The sequence below is a fragment of the Camarhynchus parvulus genome, chromosome Z (assembly GCF_901933205.1).
Source record: "Camarhynchus parvulus chromosome Z, STF_HiC, whole genome shotgun sequence".
Taxonomy (NCBI): domain Eukaryota; kingdom Metazoa; phylum Chordata; class Aves; order Passeriformes; family Thraupidae; genus Camarhynchus; species Camarhynchus parvulus.
In genome coordinates, this window is record NC_044601.1 from 29,002,077 (window position 1) to 29,011,119 (window position 9,043).

General features: G+C 48.3%; 1 protein-coding gene across 1 annotated transcript in view; it reads right to left on the bottom strand.

The window, feature by feature from the left end:
• TRABD2A (TraB domain containing 2A) overlaps positions 1–8,712 on the bottom strand; it is an 83,567-nt gene extending 74,855 nt beyond the window's left edge. The window contains exons 1-2 of the mRNA XM_030968959.1: positions 8,517–8,712; positions 45–605 (exon numbers count right to left, since the gene is read on the bottom strand). Coding sequence (XP_030824819.1) covers positions 45–605; positions 8,517–8,642 — 687 coding nt within the window. The 5' untranslated portion in view covers positions 8,643–8,712. The remainder of the gene's footprint in view (positions 1–44; positions 606–8,516) is intronic.
• Positions 8,713–9,043: the final 331 nt, after the last annotated feature.

Genomic DNA, 9,043 nt, shown 5'->3' on the forward strand with positions numbered 1-9,043 from the left:
AGCTCAGGAGCTAGCCTGGCACCCTGCACACCACTCCACCTCACCTGCGAGAAGTTCAGCCCATTGAGCGGGTGGCACTGCTCTTCCACTTTCTCCACAGCGCCCGTTTGCTTCCTCAGCCGCTCCGCTTCCTGGGCCAGGAACAGATCCAGGACAGGCACGCCTCGTGACTTGATGTCTACCTCTGTCAGGGCGTTCACCATCAGCATCACCCACACCGGCCTCTTCTGCTCCCAGTTGCCAGCAATGGCATTGAAGAGGTAGTCTGCATACAGCCCTTTGCCCCGTTGGTCTGGGGTCATCCAGGACGGCATCATGAGCTTGACATACTCCAGGTGCCGCTTCAGCCGGCGGTAGATGTCTCGGGGCAGCACATCTTGGAGGTTCTTCCCCTGGGGCAGGAGTTGGCAGCTGGTGAGAGCTGAGATGGTGTAGGGGTCAGTGAGATCCAGCTCAAAGTACACGATGTGGCTCTGGTGGAAGGCTTTCTTGGAGTTCTCTGGGATAAAATCCCAGACACGTGTGTATGGGACATGGATGGTGCCAAAGAAATAAGATGGGGGATCTCTCTTGATTGTCCACAGGAAGGAGTTCAGCTCATTTTGCTGGGAGAGAGGGAGATACAGCTGAGTAAGTACACAGGTTTATGCCAGGCCACTGCAGCATAGGGCTTAAGGAAAACATGGTGCCAAGCCAGCAGGTCGCCTGGCTCAGCAGCTGGCCAGCATGGACTTTTCCTAAAGTGACTTTGCTCACATAAAGTCCTCTTTTCAGGTCCTGAGGTAAAAATTCCATTTTCATGAAATACAAACATAAGAATATTGTCCTGGGCTTTCTCCTCCTGAAAGGTAACACTGCATCTTCTCAACAGTAGTATCACCTGATACATCATCTGGGTATCTACCAAAAGCAGCAGCAGAGCACAGCCCTAGCACACCATGATTCAGGCACAACACTTACCCAACTTTTGCTTTTCATCAAGTCAAAAACTGGCACCACTTGCTGAAGCAAAGCAGGACAGCAGGATTTCTATCACTTTCACCTCTCACTTCAGCACAGCAAGGCACCTTTCATCAAAGAAACTGCCGTGACACTTAGTCAGAAGGTGGTGCAGCATCATGGGTGAACTTCCCATTTGACTATGCTGGTTTTGGTTGGGGTGGAGTTCATTTTCTTCACAGTGGCTGGTATGGGGCTGAGTTTTGGATTTGTGCTGAAAACAGTGCTGATATTATAGAGATGTTTTTGCTAGCGCTGAGCAGTGCTTGCACAGAGTCAAGGCCTTTTCCCCCTGTCGTATAACTGCAAGCATGCATGCTGAGAGTGCACAAGATACTGGGAGGGGATATAGCCAGGACAGCTGACCCTAACTGACCAAAGCAATATTCCATACCATGTGGCATCACGCTCAGCACAAAAAGCCAGGGAGGTAGGGGAAGAGGAGAGAGGACATTCAGAATGATGGGGTTTGTCTTCTCAAGTCACTGCTATGTGTGATGGAGCTTGCTTTCCTGGGGATAGCTGAACATCTGCCTGCCCTGGGAAGTGGTGCATGAATGTCTTGTTTTGCTTTGCTTGTGTGGATGACTTTTGCTTAAGCTATTAAGTTGTCATTATCTGAACCCAACAATTCACCCTTCCAGTGCTCTCTTGCAACCTCTCTTGGATGGAATGGGAATTTAATGAGTGTGGTGCTTGGTTGACAGCTGGGATTATAACACAACAGCAATACACCAAGAAAATGAGTAACACAAAACACAGCTGGTAGGCAGACCTGCTAGAACAGGCAGAAATAAAGTTTTGCTCATGGCAGACAGACACCCAGTAAAGACCCCTCATGTCCCAGCACTCTTTCTTGAGTAGAAGAGAAGAGCATGAAATACCTTGGAAAATAAATGAAAAAATTTTCTGCAGGCTAAACTTGGCCTGTGGTTTCAGGGTATCCACTTGTAAACACAGAGGGATTAAAAAAAGCATCTTTTTTAAAATTAGTTTTAAAACCTTTTAAAACCCACAGCCATCAGGAAGTCAGAATCAGATTTAAATTTGTTCTGCTGGAAAATACACCTCACAGCATCACCTGAGACACCTCAATACAGGGTTGTGGTGTTCCCACAGGACAGAAGAGCAGATGGGACAACATGGATCCTGCTTGAATTTGCGACATTTCAATTCGCTTTACACCAGCAGCAGGCACAGCCTTCATCACCCACAGCACCTCACTGGTGCCACAGTACTCACTGGAACAATGGATACAAGTGGTGTCTGTCTGCACAGACAGGAAGACATAGCCTTTGCATGTCTAAGTAAGAGAACAGGCTTCCAGATGCACTCAAACATCTGGTCAGTCTTGAGCCAGCAGATAACTCTAACCTCAGCATTGGGGCTAACTGTGCATGTGTGCTGATCTAAGAAGCCTGCCTGACTGCGAAAAGCAGAACAGGCTGCTTGCAGGAATTTACTGGAAGCACATTTCATATAAACTTCTGACACTAAAGACTCAGGGTCAGAAAGGTTAATCGTAAAGACTGCTCTGCAATGGCTCATCCCAGACAACCTTCTCCATGCAGCTCTGTACATCAAAACCAGGCCACAGATCAGGCAGCACTTCAGCAAATCGCTACCACCAGTCCTCTTCACTTGTGTGGACTATGGAATATAGAATACCCTGAGCTGAAAGGGATACACAGGGATCATTGAAGTCCAACTCCTGGAGCTGCATGGGAAAGCCTGAAGAACTACACCATGTGCCCAAGAACATTGTACAAACCAAACATATTCCAAAGGGCTTTTCAGACTGTTCTGCAGCATATCAAGAGTCTGAAGAACACTTCAGATCCTGGCAACCCCATCCTACAACTCCAAATCCTACAGAACAGTCCTGGAATGCACACCTGAATTACAGAGTACAAAAACTCTCCACAAGACCATAGCAAGAAGGGTTAAGAAACAGGAAGAGTCCCAGGGGGTACCAAAGATACAGCACAACTGCTGAATAAAAATCTAACACAGACCAGGGAAGCATACAGAAGAATGAATATGCAAAGTTAAACAAAAGGGGAAATGAGAGAAGATTCTCCCCCAACACTGTCAGAAAGGGAAAATGAAAGGGCATGCCACTGGTGAGGAATGAACTGGAAGTAGTGGTCAGGCAGCAAGGAGGAAGGACCATAAGTGCTGCTTTCCATCTACTGCAAGTATAAAGACAGAGGAGGCACCTGGGACAAGTATGAGTTTAGGAGGTCAATACTTCTTCTCTTCACACAGGTCTGATCATGTAGATGGGAGTGCACAAAACCAGATACAACTGCAAGGAATTGTACGGAACAAGCAGTCACCAGCCAGCTTTTCAGCTCCTCAATAAATCCAGCAATAAGGCTCAAGCTCAGATGACTGGGACCAGACTTTAACACAATCATTAGCACTGCTCTGGACTACTGCACACAGCCCAGCTAGAAAGGCTTTTGGCATTATACCATTTTTTTTCTTTGCTTATCCCCACAACTTTCATAATCAGATACTGAAAGCAGGGTAATACCGCCTGGTACCAGTGGTACCTCTGAAGAAATAAAACAGGCCATCAGGCACAGAGTACATGAAGTCTTCCTTTAAAGAGCCTGTAGCACAGGCAGAAGGAAAGCAGGCTGAGACATAGCAAAAAATTTCACACAGTTCTTGAGAGCCTGACATTACGAGGCAAAGCAGCTGAGTACTCCTCCTGGCACTTGCATGTCAAAACGAGTAGTCATGAACTTGAGAAATCACCCTAAGCACCATTCAGATCTCCACAGAAAGCCTGGAGCCAGCATGAGAGGACAGAAAACCTCTCCCACCACTGATGGGAAGCTCCCCAGACCCTGCAGAATCAGTTTCTGGGCACCAGCAGTTGTTGTCATCACCAAGTGATGGTACAGAGGGAGTTCCCAAAGTTCACTCTCCCTCTAAAAAGTGGCACTGCAGCTGCTCTGGACATGCTAGTGCCTCACACTCCTTTGGCATCTCCTTTTCCTTCCAAAGTGGAGACTGGAATCCCATCAGTGCTCTGCCTCTATGCCAGACGCCTGCAAACAGCCTCCTGTTACTGCTCTGTGTGAGTGGGCACGGGGCAAAGCCCTTGATGTGCCTGAGCAGGCCTGTCTTCCCCTGCTGTACCTTCAGGCACTCCCATCTCCTTGTAGACCTCCTGGAGCTCTTGCATGTCTCAATGCAGCTTCAGAGAGGGAAAAGCAAGGATATAATCTCCCCCAACACCATAAAAGGGCAGCTGTTGAACAGCACTCTAGGTAGCCATGAAATAGCACAGGAGCGGTGCTGAGGCTTGCTCAGCATCACACCATACACCATCACGGCAGCATCTCACCTCCCTGAGAGCATGCAGGAGACAAAAGTGCTATAGCCCAACTTTCATTTGCAGTAAAATCCTTTAACACAGCTGTTGCAACAAAAAAAGTTGCTTTAAAACAAACAAATTACAGTCAAAGTATTGTCCTGGAGGCTTATGGCAGCTGGGCTGTGCAGCTTGAGGAATTTCAGTTCTAGCAGCGTAACACAAACAAGTTCATGAATAGCTCATGATGCATAGATATATATTTCTGTCTCCACTCTACAATTTACAGGTGGAAGTCAATGCATTACTTGTCACAGAAAAAACCCTGAGCAAGGGGAAAGAGTGGCAGTCTCAAAAGAGAACACAGGTCTCCCAACTTGCTGCCACACAAAGGTCCAAGGATTCATCAGATCAAGGTATTTCTGAATGCTCAGCACTATGGCATGGTGCCTTCTCCTCTGCCTTACCTCCCCAAGTGAAAAAGCTGACACTGTCACAGAGAATGCACTGGGACTTTTGGGATCCACTCCCCACCACAAGACTTGGAAAGCTTCCTTCCCAACCAAGGCTGCACAGGGGACAAACTCCACTGCCCACTGAGGTGCAATGGGGACACACAGGGACAGACAACACTTCCCCAACGTGACAGGACAACAGTGTCAGTCACTGCAAAAATTCTGCAAAGGCATGGTGCACATCAAGGGTACTTCCTTAGGAGCTGAGGTTCCTTATTTTTGATTAAAAAACCCAAGCCTCAGATTTTGTTCATTTTAACTAGCACCAACAGCTTGCTTTTCCAGCACTCTTTAGAGATTCATTATAGGATGCAACCTGTAGTCTTCAAATACACAAATACTATTGCATTGTCAAATATCACACATCACTTCAAGAGAGGTAGCAATGATTCTTCTGGAAGAGAAATGCCAAAGAAAAGCAGAGAAGGTGTGGGGTTTTTTCCCTCCCACAGAAACTATCTCAAATTGGGCTGAATTACATACTAACAAGAGTAAAATTGGCAAATATCCAGAAAATAATTCAGAAAAACACCATGAGGAACAAAGAATTTATCTAGTGACAGCACTTCAAACATCTAGAGAAGCATGAGAGTATAAAAAACTAAACAGAAAAGTATAGACAGAAGACTGTGGTGATGCAGGCAATGAAGGCTCAGAGGGAAAAGAAAACAGTCTAGAAACTGAAGAATTGGATGAGAACTCCAGACATGGACAACCTATACTTGGTCTGCCTCCTTCTACATGAGCTCTGCTTCCTTCCATCTTCTATCTCATCTATGTAGAGTATGCATTTCAAAGCACAAAGTGTATACCTCACTGTGCAGGTAGGAGCCCTCTGTGGCTTCACTGTCTTTCAGGACCCCTAGGTTTCACCACGTGACCTCACAACCACAGCTTCCAAACCTCAGCCCAGAACTGCACTGTTTCGCAATGCACAATATTCTTGTGCCTTATTTTTCTTTCTAGCTACAGAAGCCAAAGCACATGGCATGAAGTATTTCACCCAGGCAGGCAGCCCTATAACCCTACCTATTATGGCTTTCTCAGTCTCTCTTATCTATCCTGGCATCCTATCTTGTCATCCTGTATACCTAATTGGGGCAAAGATTTTACTCACCACATTACATGCCTATGCAACTATGGTAATGCACACAAAAATGTTAGCTACATTTTTAGTAGTACTCAAATTGAGCTTTTGCCCACCTGCATTACTGACACTCCCAAACTCAGTTTAAGACTGAAAGTAGAACTCACTTGGGGAGTAAACACTGCACTGGCTACAGCTACTAAAAGAACACATCCAAAGTGCCAGGAATGAAAAATAAAGTTTTTAACTAAAAAGCCACAGGTTAAGAACAGACATATGACTTGCTCTGCTGAAGGGCATATATGGGGAAAAGCAGCCATATAAATTAATTGGCCCTCTATCAGGAACAACACATCATAAAATGCTAACCAATTACAACTACAAGCATTCCACAATTAATCCCTGATTTTTCCAATACACTCCAGTATTAAGCAAAAAGAAAGCCGTACCAGACCACATTACTTAGTGTCTGGATACAACCCAAAAAGATTCCAGTATACCTTATTTTAAATTAATTGTTTTCAATGTTTTTCTTTCTTTTTTTTGGGGGGGGGAAGGGGGTGGTTAGGCACATTATTGGTTGTAGTTTTAACTATAATTTTGAGCCATGATGAGAAAGCCTTCTGAAATTCTGTAGGTTCATTCCTTAAAATAGAAGCTTTTCAGGCAACAATGCACATACTTCTCTTATGGCAGAGACTGAGGCAACCTAACAAAAAGAACAAAGTTAGACCTGGCTAAGAGAGGTGAGAAAATGAATCCTATAAAGAACTAAAGTAAATTAAAAACCTATCCGTGGTGATGCAGGAACAATACAGTATATTTTCCCTAAGGAGTTCGTGTAAATATTCATAAGGATAAACTCAACAGTTTTGTAAATAAGGCAGACACTGCCATTCCTAGACAGTGTGGTTATTACCACTGTCCTAATGACCCTCGGAAACGGCCTGCCTATTCCAGAACTACAGGTGGTCTCACATTTTAATGACAGCGTAATCAGCAGATAATTACCTACCATTAACACATTTCACCTCCAGTCTTGCTAGCAACTGGCAGAGGTCCAGTCAATTGTTTCTGAAAAAAACTTCCTGCATGTCCCACCCAATCTGTGAAGTTATCCATTTCCACAAGTATGACTTCTGCTCAGGAGCTGTCCTCTTTGTATTTGCTCTCACTAGCTCCTTGCAGTAGTTTCATACCGGCCTTAGTTTCTTTACTTTTTCTTTTCTTACATCTTTTGCACCTCATGCCCTCAAGGAGAAGGGGGTACCCACTCCAAAGGGTTGACCTGTCTTTATGGCAGTGTCACAGCTGGCCACCTACAAATCCAGCTGACAAACTTGTTCCAAGCAAATTGTAAAGACACCATCCCACAAGGTAGGGCCAGGCTCTGTTTAACTCAAGCTCAGGCAGACACTTCCAGCGAAGCACATGTAGCTTGGTATATGGCTGATTCCACAACACCCTAAATCCTAGGAGAAGATATTCTGGGGAACCAGCATGCTCACAGAGGCAGGAAGGCCCCCAAGAACAAGGGCTACACGTAGGTGCATGAGCAAGCGAGACAGCAGAGTAAAGTCACAGAGCAGACCTTCTTCAGTTGCAAAACTTTCTCACACCTACCCTGCAGTGAGCCTGGTGTGGCCTTGGCACCTCCCCAGTGCAGCAGGTCTGCACCTATTTCTAAGGGCTTCCAGTTTCCTTAAGAGCTGTGCTGGTGGAGTTAACCCTGCCTGGGAGGGAAGGTGAAGTGGCTGTACACATATCCCAGAAAAACGTCAGGTCCAAGGAGATGCCAACAGACAGCACAGATGGCCTGTTAACACAAAGTAAGTTCAAGATGGCTCTTCCTACAAGATTTTTGGTACTTTTGTATCAGAAGCTTCAATAAGAACAACTTTTTCTGATCTTTCATGGAAATGACATCGTCTGCACCAGCTTCACAGCGGCTGTAACATCAGCCCTAACTTGCAGCAGGGATCCTCTGCTGTGCTAACCACCCACCGGAGCTAAGTCAGTGCATGCTGCTCCTAGCTACTGCAGTCAAGCTGCTAAGTTTAGGAGACGAGCAAAACCTAACGTGTAACCTCGTTTTCAGGCCAAATGGCCATTTGCTGGTCCGAACCTGTTCCAGCACGCTCGGCGTTCTGAAGTGGGTCTAGGCGGTAACCCTGCGCGGGATGGTGTTAGCAAGTCACTCCCGGCCAGTCTGTCTTCTGGCGAGCAGCGCAGCTCATCCTACTCACCGCAGGCAAAAGATCCTGCTGGGGCTCACCCCAGGCTCCTCCTCCCCCATGCACGGTCCCAGCACCCTGCCTCGCAGTCCCGGCAAGCCGCGGAGCCGCTGCCGAGCGCTTGTCGCCTGAGCTGAGCGCACCGCGCCCGCGCTGAGCGCACCGCGCCCGCCTGACAGAGGGGACTCAGCCGGGGCCGAGGGCCCCGCACGCCACCCCGACCCGTCACCTCACCCCGAGGGGAGCAGACCCGCGTCCCCCGCGCTGCCGATGCGGGCCGGGGAGGAGCGGACGGCAGCGCCCCCGAGCAGGAGGGCACCCCGAGGCAGGAGGGCACCGCGGGCGGCGCTTACCTTTCTGCGGAGCGGACAGGCGGCGGCGCGGCCGTGTGGGGCTGTGGCCAGCAGGAGGAGGGAGCCCTGCAGCAGCAGGAGCAGCAGCAGCAGCAGCGGGCGGCACATCCCGCCGGGGCACACCATCCCGCGCTGCGCGCAGCGTGCGGACCGCGTCCCCCTGCGGTTCCTGTTTTGTCCCCCCACCTTTCCGTGCTTCCGCACCTCCCGTTTTACTTATTTCTTTTCTTTCTTTCTTTTCTGTTTTTCTTTTTTTTTGGGGGGGGGGGGTGGGGGGGGGGAAAGTCTTTTGCCCCCTTTTTTTTCTTCCTCCTCCCTGTTAGTTTTCGGTTTTGGCCGTCCAATTCAATCCTAAAGCTCTCGCAGGAGCAGCCCCGTCCCCCGGCCAAGCCCTCCAGCCTCTGCCCCCTCCTCTTAAAAGGTCCCCTGCGGGGCGGGGGGAGGAAGGGGAGGGCGCGGAGCCCGTCGCAGCGGAGGCGGGCGGTGGGGCGGCAGCGGGCGAGTCCCGCAGCCTCTGGCCGGGCAGT